The 16,034-nt window shown below is 36.8% G+C and overlaps 2 protein-coding genes across 2 annotated transcripts; one reads left to right on the top strand and one right to left on the bottom strand.

Annotated features, from left to right (window-relative positions):
- Positions 1–667: 667 nt before the first annotated feature.
- LOC108570671 (MORN repeat-containing protein 3-like) lies at positions 668–2,254 on the top strand. Its single transcript, XM_017932563.1, has 4 exons — positions 668–832; positions 948–1,275; positions 1,462–1,649; positions 1,720–2,254. Exons 1-4 carry the CDS (start codon positions 668–670, stop codon positions 1,888–1,890), a joined length of 852 nt encoding a protein of 283 aa, XP_017788052.1. The 3' UTR covers positions 1,891–2,254.
- Positions 2,255–2,440: 186 nt separating this feature from the next.
- On the bottom strand, positions 2,441–13,016 carry LOC108570722 (calcium release-activated calcium channel protein 1-like). Its single transcript, XM_017932624.1, is given in 6 exon segments — positions 2,441–3,349; positions 3,510–3,638; positions 4,385–4,447; positions 4,449–4,460; positions 6,369–6,562; positions 12,950–13,016. Coding segments are annotated over 6 exon segments (963 nt in total). The 5' UTR covers positions 12,984–13,016; the 3' UTR covers positions 2,441–2,818.
- Positions 13,017–16,034: the final 3,018 nt, after the last annotated feature.

Below are 16,034 nucleotides of genomic sequence, written 5' to 3'. Positions count from 1 at the left end.
AGTTACCCAAAAGCGACAACACCTTACCGTAGGGGCGCTCTAATTCGTGTGTAGGTAAGCGTGGTGTAGATTTTATCGAATTTTATTAACGGATGCAAAGAAAATGAAACTTTTTAAATACTTCGCTTTTAATTTTTTTGGTAATTTTTTAGTTATTTTTGCTTATAATAAACACTTATTGAATATCTTTTTTATTTAATAGACTTCACAACTGTCTTGGAAATACAAATTATTAGCAAATTCCGTTTGATAGATAATAAGTATTTGAAAAATTTATCAAGGAAACTGATTACTTCCCATCTGTTATTAATAAAGGAAAACCGTTTTGTATATGCACATTAAAATATTTAAATATTTTATATTATATATTTCGAATCATTTGATAATTAAATACACAAACTTCTTTTTCTTAACAGATGGCACTGATAGTCTAGAATGAGTCCGCTTAAATGCGGATGTTATGAAAATTAGTTTTGGATATTTTGCAAATTATATTTGAATTTGCAATTTGTGAAACAAATTTTCATTCATAAAAATAGTTTTATTCGTATTTGTTTTCTTTTATGTAGATAGAAAATAATAAATAATTTTGTAAAGTGAAATTAAACAGTTAAAGATAAGTTTTTGAAAATCCAAAGTAAACATTTAATCTCAAGAAGGTTTGAAGATGCCCTTCTTAAAAGTTATTAAAGATTCATATGTCAAACGGAAAACAGAAATTTCAAAAAGGAATGGTTTGCGCCACGCCATTTTTACTCCAAAAAGTAAAAAACTTTTTAAGGGTTATTACAGAGGCGAATGGAAGAACGATATGAAAGAAGGCAGGGGTAAAATGTTGGACAGGTACAATAATTATATTAAAATAATTATCGTAAGTAGTCTTGACAAACTAATAATAATTTCAAATGTTTATTTTCATTTTTAAAATACCCTTCGATATTCTTGACATATTTCAAAACGACTTTAATTCAAATTTATATAGAGATGGATGGATATATGAAGGCAATTGGCTGAACAATAAAAAAAATGGCTATGGTGTTTTGAGCAAATTTTCAAAGGAAGACCATACTATTCACCAACATTATATTGGTGAATGGGTAGATGGGAAAAAGCAAGGATTTGCACTTAGCTGGTTCGAAAATGGTAGTATGTATGAAGGCGACTTTTGTCGAAATGAACGACATGGTTATGGTCGCATGTGGCACTGCAATGGGGACTACTATGAGGGTTCTTGGAGAAATGATTTTTACCACGGCTTGGGAATGCTCGTTAAAGGTTTCTAAGCTAATTTTCCTTGTCCGTTTTCCAATAGATCTCAACAATGCTTCGCGTAGAAATCAAAGATAATTTATCAAATAAAATAACAATTATAAATGACAAAAGCAACGACATTATTTCCAATATTATTTTTCGATATAAAAGTTAAGAGTGAACGAAATGTTTGATGCAAGTATTTTACAGCAAATGGAAATAGATATGAAGGTGAGTTTGTCAAAGGTAAGAGAGAAGGTTACGGCACGTATTATCACATAATCAGCGGTCAACAGCAATACGGTTTTTGGAGAAACGATTATTTCATAAATGGGACCATGTCGGATGGAGATTTTCGGCAGTCTGCACTCTATCCTACGCCATATCCCATTCCACGGGTAAATAACCATAATTATTAAAGTTTTTGTAATGTTTGTTTGCATGTAACAATTCTTGCTTGGTTCATAGTTGGAACTGGCTTATATTGAAAAATCTCAAGGTACAGACGAAATTATTGACCACGATCAAATCACGAAATCTATTTCCCCTGAATGTTCTTGCAAAAAGGGACGAAAGCACATAATCGCGAATATTTGTGTGTCCGTAAATACATGCCCCTGTTTGGAATCCATTTGGTAAACAAATATTTTTTTGTCCTTCAAAGTAATATGTAATACAAGGGGATTCGATGTACTTGTATAATTTATTCTAGCAAAATTGCCTCAATTTTATATATTTTTATGTCGACGCATGTACGTATAAACTGTCTGTTCATAATAAAAGTTATGTACAGTTCAAATTGTAGCTTTTTCAGTTACGGCAGTAACTTAATCGTCCAAGTGTAAACGTAACAAAGGCAATTAGATAATGAACTATTTCGTCTCCACGTAAAAAACCTGAAAAGTCACTTGAGCACGGGACGCGTTACACGATATAAAGAATGAACAGGCGAAACTGAAAGAAGTACGAACAATGCTGTTCGAAAACAAGCACGTTGTCAAAAGAGATAAGTACATTCGACGCGGTCTAGTCACGCATACTCAACGAAAAATATAAATCTTCATTCACAGCTATCGTTCTTCGTGCCACAGTTAAGATACACGAAACGGTAGATCTTGCAGCGTACCCTTACTTTTATAGGTTAAGTCGCTACGCGAAAAAGGGAATGTTTTACGTTCAGACGCCCAGACTTTCATCGAATTTTTCACTTTCTGGTAATTGTACAATCCACCGTTAAATGGATAAATATATAGGGAATAGTAGGTTATGTTGCTTGTCGAAGGAAACGTATTTCCAATCAAACTTATTGCATGTAAGCGAATCGAAAGGTTCGTGAGGAACAGACGAAACAAGTCTTTTCCCATATGACTCGCGATCAGGATTTCCACAGACGACAAACACTTCTAGGGTACATTTTAAAATACAGTTCTTCTCAATATTCCTAATTTTTGTTGATCCGTTCTTTTCGGCTGCTTCAACTATTAATTGTTGCCATGCGTTAGCAGAGATTTAGCTCCAACAGAGGTTATATCACATTTGAAGAGTAACACAGATCATATTTCACTGTTCAAACCACGTGCGTCACACCGCCGGTTTGCAACAAGTTCACACCATTTCTACCCTCGACGTCGGTCGACTCTATTTGTTCCTTAAGTAACTCTAGTTCTCTTATACCGGACACTGTGACCTCGTACTTATGAGCGACCAGGCTTCGGTAAAAGTGTATCGCGAACGCGAGGAAGATTATCAGCACTGGTATCAACACGATACAGGCAGACCAGGCGGCCACTTGCGAGAAGTCGTAGAATTTCACCCAACAGAGAATGGCGATCTCTAGTAGAAATAATAACAGTCCCAGTAATGTTGAAAACGCCCATGCCACCTCGATGTACCAGTGCAAACGTTCGTGTGGCGATTCGTGTACCAAGCTTATGCTATGCAGATTGCAGACAGCCTCTATGTTTGGCAATATACACGTCGATATCATCAGTGCTAGCATGTGAACCGCGACCAGTAGCGTCGTGCAGACGGCAAACGCGATTAACATCTCCGAAGGTACTTTTGTGTCGGAGTTCAGTTGTACTTCCACCATGGCGACCTGCGGTAAGAAACTTGTTTATGAATTTAGTACATACTGCGGATTTATTAATATGCATAATTAATAGATATATAAGTCTGTTATCAGTGATGTCAACGGATTGTTCAAATTTATCATCACACGAAGAAGAGACGTGTTACAAAATATTGAAGCTGTATACCATGGCGAAACCGGAAAGTAGAGCAGACGTCTTGCTTGAAGCTTTAAGTTTTGCTCGGCTGAGTTGCAGTTTTCTCCATGAAAGATAACCCGGCGTGTGAAGGCCATCTCCTGACTGCGACATCTTCGACTGGTGGGCAAAAGAGAAAACAGAAAGAAGAAGAAAAACAATACAGACGAATTATTAACAGGTGTGAGGGAAGAGAATGGAAGCGGTTGATCATGTAATATGCTTAATCGAAAACGGTACGCTAAGAGTGCCTTTGGCTTCTCGCGAGCACAGTGGCCAATTATACGATTCAATTGAAACTTCACCGATTCAGATTATCGAGCAATGCAATACGCTTGCTACTACGTCAGTCAACAAAACAATTTCCAACATGTTCACATATCATGTTACAACTAACGCATGTACACGTAAGGTAACGTGAGAAAAATTAGTATATACATATTGCATTGCTACCAATTCACGTAATTTTGTTAGTAGATATATATATAATTGACTATATTTTTGTTTTTTAGATTGCCGAAGTTTAAACATTTTTCTGTTCAGCTGAAAATATTATATGGAATATCTTTAGAAAGCTATACCAATGTAAAGTACGTAGGTTCGTGGAAAATCGTGTCAAATGGATTTCTTATTTTATTTTATTTGATTTTAATGACGATGGAACTTACAAGTTAGTATCCTAACTATATTTACGGCACGTCACTAAGAACAGTGTGTTCATATGACATTTCAGAAACATGATACACACCCGTATGATAAAGTCGTTATTAAAAAATACACCAAAGATAATTGCAAATTGAGAAGTAATCAGCGTTCGGATAATTGGCGCTCAACTGTACAAGCACGTAAGAAAGAAAGACACGTACCGAAAGTAGATGGCAACGTTGGTGCCAACGGGAGAACTTGCCAAAAGCCCCGTGTAGGATAAAAAACCAACGGGCGCTGAACGAAACAAATAACAAGAAAAATTAATTGAAAGCCTGGTACAACGTAACAGAGAAGATTCAAGTACCGATAGATTGACGTGTCTACGACAAATCTGGCAAACGATTGAATGTAATAGAGACAACTGTTATATTGTTCGATCGATCGATGAAAAAATTTACTATAGTTTTCTGAACAATTTATGACCTTGAAACAGAACAAAAAATGAACGGGGCTTGTTTTTTTCACACTCTGTTTTTTAAATTTAGTTTTTCAAATAAATATTTTCTGTTTCCTTAAAATGATTATTTAATCGGGTAACTTCGTATATGGAACACCTTGGGTATTTAAATCAGTGGAATATGTATCGTTTTAAAACTACAGGTAACCTTGTGCACAGGATGCACGATAAATCAATTTCAGTGGGCCTCGTATTACGCGTTCACCGTTTGTACATGATAGTATTTCGTGTGCCAAGCTCTAAGCTAACGTTAAGGTGTTAATGTTTCCTGTACGCCTGCTTTATATAAGTAATAAGGAAAGGGGGAAGGATCGTTAACGCGCGAAGACAATTATACGGTCGGTATAATTGTGGGATAGAGATTATACTCTATCCTACTTATCAATGGGAATTGCCGATGGTAACAAAGTTTAAACAATTCTGATTGATTTTATCCAAGTGCTTTTTCAAGGATTCCACGAAAGAGACGGGTAATGATATTCAATCTCGTTTCTGCAGATATGAGCAATGACGCGAGCCTCTCTTCCGGGTAACGATCATTGGTGATCCTCATGAATCTCAATCTGAATTACTTTACGGTTTTCTCGATCGTAAATCACCAACGGAATGAGCCTTAAACAATAATACAGAGAGCTGATTTATTGAATAAAAGCGAGCGACAAACAAGTTGATCCCTGTCGTTGGAGTTCAATTGAAAGGCAAAGATATGACCAATAGATGTATATATATTCTTTTTTACGAATCACCGAGCAGTCGATTTAATTTTGTGTCTAAATATTTCAAATCCTAAAGGATAGTAATTAAATAGTTAAATGATATGGATGGTGGATGCTGGGCGCTTTCGATTAATGGTATAAATTATACAGGGTGGATCATAAGTCACTTTACCATTTAAAAATTGATTGTTTTTTTTTTTAACTTCTGAAGCATTGATTCTGAAGATAAAGTTCAATTATTTCTACATGTTGTTCCGTCGTGAATTTTTCCATAATAAATTTCGAAAGAAGAAATTTTAAAAAATAATAGAAAAAAGTTATTCAATTTTTAAACGGTAACACAACTTATATACGAATTAAAACATAGTTAATTAATGCATTAAGAGATATTATTTAGTGCTATGAAAATCGTGTGATTTCTGACTACCTTGCACGTTATGACTGGTCTATATACTACGTCTACACAGAAGCATCAATGTGATTTATAAACAGAAATGTATCGAACGTTTAGTATATACAACTACTCATTCTCTCTAAATAATTCACCAAAGCTATCACTTTCTGCAATGTCATAGTATATATATTATATATAATTACTTGTAATATATAATTATATCCCGAGTTAAATGCAAATGTGCACTTGTTCCTCCTTCGCAATGACACTGGATACTGTAGAAAAACATACAGTCTCTTCTTCAATGTTTATGCTTCAGCGATAAGCGCCGCCTGTACGTGGCACCTACAGGCGGGTCAAAATGACCCGGCATCCACCGTGCTTGTTCAACGATATCATCGCGATAATCTAAAGTGTAACTGAACAACTGATCACAAATGAGAGACGTATAAGAGTGTAACATGCATAACGAGAAAAGATGACGAGACAACGGTGTACCATGTTGCGTGACACGCGAATAGATAAAGAGGAAACGAACCGCGAGGAGATCAAAGAGACAAGGGGAGACTACCGACCTGACAGTCGTGGAACCGCTTGTGGAAGCAGTGGCCGTCAGCGTTGCGCAGATGTGTGCGCGCCACGTGTACGTGGATCGGCAAGTGCGAGGAGGGGAGTACCGCTCCGCTCTCCGCACCAAACACTGAATTGCGTCCAGTGCTTGTCGACCATATGGACATCAGGCTCGACTCTTGTGCGGCTCTGACCAGCGCTGAAACAGAGAAAAAAAACATTAGTTGGGATTAACCCTTTACATGCAGAGTAATTTGGCACTGAACGTTTACCATAGAATATTCATTCCTATATTGCACGCTATATATTAGTTATGCCATATATATATAAACAAGCTATTATTTAAATGTTTTATTCCGTGAAACTGGAAAAAAACGCGCGGGCTTTTTTTGAACAAATACCGCCACTGCGCATGCGCAGCGTGCACTGCTTGGTTTAATGCGACGCGTGCTTGAAAGTATTCATGTGCACGCAGTAAGGATTCGTGTCAATTACGAGTCACTCTTTTGTGTCGCCTTAAGTATGCGGGAACGTGCCTTAATGCGTTTCGGTGGCTTGTTTTTAGATTAAGAAAGTGAGCAAGGAAATTGACGCCCATCTGAGCTAACCCTACTTTTTCAGCTGAGATAACTTTCGATGCCAATTTCTTGCCATTTTTACTTGTCTTATTTTGTGTACGTTTATACTACTGTATATGATGATAATATAAAAAAACGTACGATCGATAAAATATACGAAATGCGTAATTACATTTCAAAGGAATCTGAATCTTGTGCCGCTCTAACTATCAACGGTACTTGAAGCAATTGACAAGCCGTTGACAGCCGTTCAAATAATGGGGGCGCTGTACGCATAGTGTTCTATTTCATTTACGCGCTATTACGCAAATGATACGTTTCCCGCGATCTCTTTGATTTAACACCAGTCGAGAATCTAAATATCGAGGGTCGCATGCACGCACGTGAAAACGTTCGCTATACTTTCCGTATCATTACGAAATAACTGTCAATTGGTGATTCACACGATCGTATTTTTGTTACGATCGGTCATTGCACTCGGTAAAATTGTCACAGATATATATCATTGCTAAAAATACAACGGTATTTTAAAGGATAACCAGTGTTCCGAATAAAAATAACTCAATAAAAAGTTATCCATTAAAAAGAAGAAATATAGTAAGGAAATGTTGATAAATGTCAAGATATTGACTGACACTTGAATATATATGAAAATCAATATTATCTTATCGATATTTTGTGATAACCGATATTCATGTATTGATACATTTTTTATCGAAAATTTTCAAAATATACCACATAAATATTAGCAATTGGACAGCGTAAAAAGTAATTTAAAAGGTGATTCATTTTAACAAGTTTTGAAGATCCGTTGGTTGCATCTGAAACCAGTTTGTCGTGTACTGTTTCCGCCACTTTGACCTTCATAGTTTGCCGGCAAACAAAAAACCACTAGAGATTTATTCAAGAGAATAAACATACAGAGAAAAAGAGGCTCTTCTCTGAACACATGGATAACATCTTCTTTCCAACTTACAGATGTATTTAAAACATGTTAAAAAATATTTAGTTATAATTTTTAGTTCAGTAAATACTCGCAATGATCTTTGAATACTACTACACTCGATTTATAAATAGAGTATAACATTCATTAATCATCACCATCAACAGTCATTTAATATACAGAAAAATAATATACAATGGTAATTAAAAACTACTTTTGTAAAGTAGAAAATTATATCTAATAAAGAAATATATTAATCATACGACGTGCATAGTCACGCAGTTATACGTATGTATTTAAAAATCAGAATTTTCATTAAAAATGATTTTAATGACGTATTATTTTCATAGAATTCCTTTTAGTTATCTATTTCCAGTACGGTTTAGATATAAAACAAATTCTGATTACACATCTAGAAATGATTCATAAATTGCTAAAGATATAAATGTTTAACAAGCAGATAAAATTAGAAAGAAATACATTTCTTTAGCCACACTTGCATACATACTGATCCTGCGCGAAAAAGCACACCGTATACATATACACATTTCGATTGACATTTTTCGCAAACACCGTAACGAATCATCTACATTGCCATTACACGTGTCGTAGCCAATATCGTTTAGAGATACGTGCCAATATCACTAAAAATATAGGGTCTGTAGAACACGTAGAGAGTTCGCTATGACGGCTCACGTACGAAATTAAATCACGATTAAAGCAAGGACCAAGGAACACTAATAGTGGTTACCCACAAAAAAGCAGCGAGTTTTGTCTGATACGTTCGATGGTTACACCGCATTATTATGCATGAGGTTAACAAATTGCCGGGAACTTTGTGACAGCACATTCATATCGGTTATGAGTGCCATAAGAAAAAGAAAATGTGCTGTCAAATCGCTGGGAACATAACAGGAATACCAATTGAACGAATGTATTCCACGAAGACAGTACATTCATGACGGAGTGATACAAGGACTAGTAGAACATAGCACAAAGTGTAAAAAAAAGTAACATTATAGTTTAAGTCACGAATTTATCATTATAACAAATGTACAATTTTTTATTGGAGTCAGAGTAGTTTGATTCACTCGTATGTTGGTCTCGTAAGTTACGTATTTTAAATTTGGAAGTGTATCGACGAATGATTTTAAACGTGCAACAATATTTACCATTTTGGGGGCGCTCGGAGAAGTGTGCGGATGAACGCGCGAACCCATGACGGAGATCAACGCTCCACTCACTTTTCACAAGTTACAAAAATCCAGATAGAAAGAATCAGGCAGAAAAAACTAACCAATGGAGAATACTGATATTTAATTCAACATTGCAATTATGGGAGACTTAAAAAACGAAACAGTTCGCGTGGAACAGAATCGTGTTAAATGACAGCGGCAAACGACACTACTGTACTGAATAAGAATGCCGCGATCACAGCATCGACGAACGTTAACGGCCGATGCCGAAGCGAGCCGACGATCACCGACCGTCTTCGGCCATCTGTGACCAAGTTCGACCAACCGACTGAACTTGTAACTGAATAATGCAAATTCGATACTTTTTTATATATTTTTTCTGAAATAAATCATGTTTTTTAATGCATGAATGACCATTTTCTTTTACAAAACGTTATTAGATTGAAAATGACGCGTAAAAAATTAAAAGCAATTGTTGCTTGGGAACTTATAAGGTGTCTAAGCGGATCGAACAGTTTCGATATGTTAGAAACGATCGAATTATAAATATATGTAGTATCATCATTTTTCAAATATGTTTTCACATTTTTATGATTGTAAAAGAAATTATTATATTTATGTACAAAATATTTACGCAAAAATGAACGATAAGTATTTAATCATATTTTAAGGGTTATGTTTTCGATCTCTGTGCGCAAAAACGGATTAAACAAACGTTCACGGTAGCCATTATTTTTAGTCTGAAAACATAACACAGTATAATTAATCCATTCGTATTCGTATTAGAATACTTTCCAGAATAATCGTTCACATTTTTTTTCTATGTCAACACTTCGACAGGATTTAATTTTTCTCTCACGACGTCGACAACTATTACATTTGTTCTCACCCAATAGAGATGTCAGAAGGTTCGCGTTTATACGATCCGTGGATTAAGGAGACCCGTGTTTAGACCTTTAAGACACTGCATTTATTTCAACAGATTACTATTCTCGGTTTGAGAGAATATATCAGGGTAACGGGACCGAGATTGTCATTAACTGCTACAAGTAAGTAATGGCTCGAGTATTTTTAAACATGAGATACGACAACGATTCAAAATTACAATATTTATTCTTTTAATTTCAAACTTTCCATTAACATTGAAAAATCTCATTTGCATTCACTTTACAGTTTCAGTTTCTGAGCAGCGAAGGCGTTCAAAGTCGAACTGAAAGGGATCACGTTGCCACAACAATGTTCGCAACAGCTTCCTGTTTAACATTTTTTTTCCGTTTGTTCTGGGAATAACGGCGGCTGTAAAATATCGGTTACTACACGTGAGACTACATCAACGAACGGATGTAAATACGCGAACTATCGTTCGAACGGTGCTGAAACAAAATTTATCGTCCTTTTGAACGACATTGTTGCAAATATATTTGGCACCACTAACTGCGCATATCCATATAGTAATAAGAAAATACACCGTTATAATGTAATAATAAGTATAAGTTACGTAAGTTCATTTTTCAGGTTCGTAAAGACGAAGTTAAAGAGTCACATTGAAATATTTAATTATAGAAGAATAATGATATGAATTGAATTCCTGATGCTCTAATCATCACTTGCCCTTTCGTTTTATAACTTTCTTCATTCCATTTCTGAAAACTCTCGTGTAGTTGGCAATGTGTTAACCTAGAAGCGAGAGAAAGGAAGAGGAAGAGAGGGAAAGAAAAGGAGAGACAAAGAGAGTAACAACTGTTTATAAAATGTTATCTGACGCGTTTTCTGACGAGGCGAAATATTTTCAGGCGTATCCTCTCGCGTCGAAAGACAAACATCTGCGTACAATGGTGAAAATGTGAAAAAAGTTCAGTTACGAAACAAGCAAGAAGTCGCAGACAGCGCAAGAATTTTCGCCAGGGCGAGCCGGGAATGTAAAGTGGTCGGCTAGCAGGTAATTTTACTTATAGACTTTTCCTCGTGGCAAGCATCCAGGACGCGACGACCACTTCTTCCATCCAGAAGCAACGCGTCGTCCGCAGTCATGGTCAGGGCACCCCTAGCCTACTTGCCGTTGTAATCGCGTCTGATCTATTTAAAACCCCATTCCTACGGTGAAAATTCGCTTTGAGGAACTGGTCACGCCTGTTTTCTAGCCATTACCCTTGGCTTTTACCAATATTAGGCGCTTGATTACATTTAGAGGGACCACGGATCATAAATAAATTCGATCTGTTTCAAACGGTTCGCATTTCCTTTGAAGATCCTCTGATCTTGACTCTACCGTGCAAATTGTAAAATCTTCTTGTATAATTATTCAGTTGGTATAAATGTATTATCGAGTAGTAGATATCTCAGCAGGATTGAGCAAGTAGATACTACTGAATAAATGAATAATTTGTATTTTATTTGATTTGTGTTCTGAAACTTTTTCGATAGAATAGGTATTATTTAAAAAATTCTCTGTTCTCTATTCTTTAGAAAAATGGTATTACCTAAAGAGAATTTGTATTCTCTGTCCACAGCGAGAAGTCTATCCGCGAAATTCCTTGATTTATAGCGGAGGCCGTTGCAGCAAAAGGCTGGCTTGATTCATCGCGGATCGAGGCGCATAGTAGATAAGAGATAACAGTTCCAACTGAAAAATCGATCGCCTCGAGGATAGGACGCGTTCTTGAGACATTCTAAAGACTCTACATTGTCTTATGGAAAGAATATTATAGTCGTTAGAAAGTTAAACATGTATTTAATTAAAACTGTCCAATTGTAAAATGTTTCATAAGTTATCTAACGTTTATGTTACAGGAAAAAGTGTTGCTCTGGTTCGCTAGAATTTTACCAAGAGTTTTAATAGAATTGTATGAAGTAATTACTGGTTAAACAAGGCAACAACACATTTCGCAATAGCAAAATGTGTTTCCATGGTACAGTTGAAGGAGTCAATTAGTCGACAATGCACATTGAAGAAGAGGTAAAGACGTGATGCGCAAGAAGATTTACAACCGTTAAGCCCATTACTCCAGGGCATCGTTGTCCTAGAATCACAATTAATAGCGTCACTCGCCGCTTTTTCGTTACAGGATTTCTGTGAATTTCCAATGCTAATGGAACAGGCTGAATTCATATCTCCTGTTATCGAGATCAAAAGAGTCCGTATATCGGAAGTTTTTATTATCGGAATCCGTATGTTCGTAACCGGCTATTCACGGTATCCTGTTATTAGCTGAGAATCGTCATTGCCGTATGTACATGCTCTTTCGTACACGAAACTATGTTTCACGAAGCACGGAAAAACGAAATTTTTTATAGGTAGAAAATTTTTGTCACGTGATTATAACGATGGAAAATTATGATACGATGGTATATGGATATTATGTAATACAACATAAGTATGAATTAGAAAGGAAAACTAATGAGGCCTAATCATTGACAACGTTAAATAGTATAACAATCATAGAACAATGAAGACACTATTGATCATTAACAATTCTAGGTATCTCTAGATATCCTAGATGTGACTAGAAATTCGAATAGAAGTAACTTGGGTATAATATACAGGCAAATAATATGATGATGCTGTTGTAACAACGTCAAGATAAAAGGAAAAGCTCTATATACGTATGTACATTCTAGAACTTCAAATTCAAGAATCATCTAGATCTGAATAAAATCCTACAAATATCCAATGAAAATTTTACTTAAAAAGATTACACGGTCAACTCCAATTGCCACACTAAATTCATCAAGTTTAGCTTATAAATTCTAATACCTTGAAGTTCTACACATGTTTCTTACTACTCAACAGCCTGTTACTCCACTCGCTACACTTACTTTCCATCTGACCATTATCAGCTACAGGTGAGAAAATTCCTTGGATTACTTACAAGAACCATGCTCAGCTCGTCGACGAGTCTCCATGTTAACCACCGGGCACACACTTCGATCTATCAATTCCAACTATGCACCATCAACGGGCTCGTCAGAGTTCCTTGCAGCACACACAGACACGCGAGAGACAATTGCCTTAACGAGCTAGGCTGTTCCCTCGTCACCTTACCAAACTTTTATCGTACTGAAATTCAACCTTATCACAAAGTTGAAGATAAGGCGACATTGAAAAGGCGCACAATAGCACCAGTTTGTTTTCATTAAACACGAAAACGACATTCGCCCGTGTGTGATTCGTGGTATTGGAAACTGGAGCGTGTATTCCTATTTCTTGACAGCCGACAATGGGAACACTGGATGGGCGCGTGAGACGGCGCTAACTGTATTGCCGGATCGCTCTGATAAATGACATTTATTGTGCTCGATTTAGATGACCACGTGTTCCCCACCCGAGCAATAGAAACAGCACAGTCACCACCCTTCGACGAATTGAGACAAAGATGTCGCAAAAGAATTCCAGAGAGAAGCTGAAGCGCGGGCGGTACGACAAAAGAGTACGACGATGTCGTGTTTGGTTTTATTGTGCTTAACCGGCCGCAGCGCGGCGTGGAGTGTGTCCCGTTCGAGCGAGGCCGAGAGAAAGGTGCTTCAGTAACCAGACTTTCCTACCTTCCAATATACATATATTTCCTCTAGGCCAGTGCCTCCCAACGTGTCGCTTTTCCGGCAAATTGCGGTTCACGTGTGGTAACTTTTTGATATATTGCGTGCACTTGACACGTGGAAAAGCTAGAGATACATTTTACAGAGTGTCTCAGCATTAACGGATTAAACTTACTCCTCTTGGGCTACTGTACTCCCCATGTTTGTGTTGTAGGATTAAGAATACTACGCCTGTATAATTTGCACTGTACTATGAATATCAGAAACGTATTTGAGCGGTGCAATCCGTTATTAGAAGACGATATCGCTATTCATTTGCATATCATGTTTCAGCACTAACAATTCTTCAAGCTCATTAGGATACACGAGTATGTAAGATCCAATTATCGGTACACAGATACATTGATATAAACTTGCTGACAGTAAACAGTTAAAAAAATAAAAAAATAAAAAAGATAAAAATAAAAAAGATAAAAGAGGTGTTTAAAAAAAAGCAATAAACTTGAAATTTTAAGTTATGCTATTCGAACAATAGGTAATATTCAAACGTTGGAATACCTGAATTTTTATTAACCAATTCTCCACGTATTTTTTTTTTTATTATTATTAAGGACAGTGGAAGAAGGATATCAATTAAGAACCGCTGTTTCGGGTCATTGGCTTCATGGTATAAAAACAAACGCGTGCACGGCTTCGTTTCCGCATAAAACCTTGACTCAATTTTCCTCCAGTTAATGACATGCACGGGATACTTACGTAATTAAAAGTCGGGAAGGTATGACTTCCTTCGAGACCAATTTTCCGCTCAGCGAATTTCTAGATAAAAATGGCTTCGCAGTAGATCATTTCGAAATACGAAGAAAACGTAACATACGCACAGAGTTTTTATAATTTGGTGTAATAACAGAGAAGATAGTGGATTTTCTGTACATTTCAATGTTTATTCAACACTTGTGAAACAATGTAATAGGGCACTCAATCGAACAAGTTGTGAATGGAATAACATGTTAACAGTTTAATGAATAAACATGAGGTAACCATACATAACCATAACGAATGACGTAAATAGACGAAACCGGTCGAATAATATCAAATGAATGGTCGCAATTGAAATTCGAACGTGCATTTCCATATGTTACCCTTAATTTACTGAAACACCGGTTTTTCTTCATTTCAAACATCATTGAAATTTTTTTGGCGTTATATTGTGGTTAGAACGAACGATTCGACATATACATAAACTACTGCGAAGATTAATGAAAGAACGGCACGGTAAGGTCCTTGCCTAGGTTCACTATACATGTTTTTCTAAGGATATTACAACTGTTACAAGCAAGCAAGCAATCAAAGTGCAATCAACGGCCGCGAATTAGTAGCGTTTTAAAAAAAAAAACAGGATAATTATAAGGAATCACTTACTTGATGGATTTCTGACAACGGTAGAATTTATTTAACTTCGATAATGATGAATGTACGCTATCGTATGGTGTACTTCCTTGCTGAAAAATATGCCGGCACAAAACGCCGATAACGTATCGCTTATAACGGAACTGCATTCTTCGATGCAGACGCGACTGAACCTCTATGGTCGCATGAATCAGTTGTTCGTCGTTATTCGAACACAGATTAATCGAAATGCGGTTCCTAGTAATAATAATAACCGGCCTATTCGTCGGGAAAACACGCACAATACCTCATACTACTTATCATCCTACGCCATAACTGGGTGCGCGATGACTCGAATGCGAGAGATCGATTGAGGTCGAATGCCGGAGATAGTCAATATTTTCGCCAAGCATCACCGAAACCCCTCGACAGATGGCGCAATCAGTGCCTCGAAATGGCGGCACGGAATTTAATTTCAGACTCCCCTCCATAAACCGTCTAGCAAATTGCTTATAATAGAATTATGGTTCTATATAAATAAATTCGGAGCTCGGAAACTTAAAATTACCAAGGCTACAATGATATCAGTATACAACGAAAACATTCTGATGAGCTTGGTGGATTAATTCTTCGTCTATGTTTTATCGATCTAACTCGAACCGAGAATCAGGAGGTTAACATTTAAATCGACGCATAACGAACTCCTGTGAGTGATCGGTGTATCTTCAAACATCTCATGCGACAATTTCACAATGTGATAAAACAAAATGCGAGTCCCTGTGAAGCTGTCAAACAATGTCACACCGCAGCAATCTTACTCACAAACTCGCGCGCATTCGAAATGATCCAATCCCATGCTGCATCGTTCCCGGTGCACGCTGTATTCCGCGGAGGAAGAGGAGCTCATCACGGCACGCAGTTGTACGTACTGTTTGATCATCCAAGACAATCGAGGCGATTTTCAATTGATTTCCGCTCCCCTACGGCGAACGTGAAGATAAACGAGACAAAGTGGTGGGGTGTCGTCGTACG

Source organism: Habropoda laboriosa, unplaced genomic scaffold (assembly GCF_001263275.1).
Source record: "Habropoda laboriosa isolate 0110345459 unplaced genomic scaffold, ASM126327v1 scaffold87, whole genome shotgun sequence".
In the NCBI taxonomy this organism is placed as follows: Eukaryota; Metazoa; Arthropoda; class Insecta; order Hymenoptera; family Apidae; genus Habropoda; species Habropoda laboriosa.
Note: the sequence above shows the minus strand (reverse complement) of the source record. Positions and strands in the feature narration are given on the sequence as shown.

Bases quoted from the DNA above. Each gene is read 5' to 3' on its own strand.
- LOC108570671 (XM_017932563.1), top strand. From the start codon at position 668: ATGCCCTTCTTAAAAGTTATTAAAGATTCATATGTCAAACGGAAAACA. The intron at 833-947 runs ATGTTGGACAGG...GATATTCTTGAC, and splicing joins TGAAAGAAGGCAGGGGTAAA to ATATTTCAAAACGACTTTAA. The intron at 1,650-1,719 runs GTAAATAACCAT...CTTGGTTCATAG, and splicing joins CGCCATATCCCATTCCACGG to TTGGAACTGGCTTATATTGA.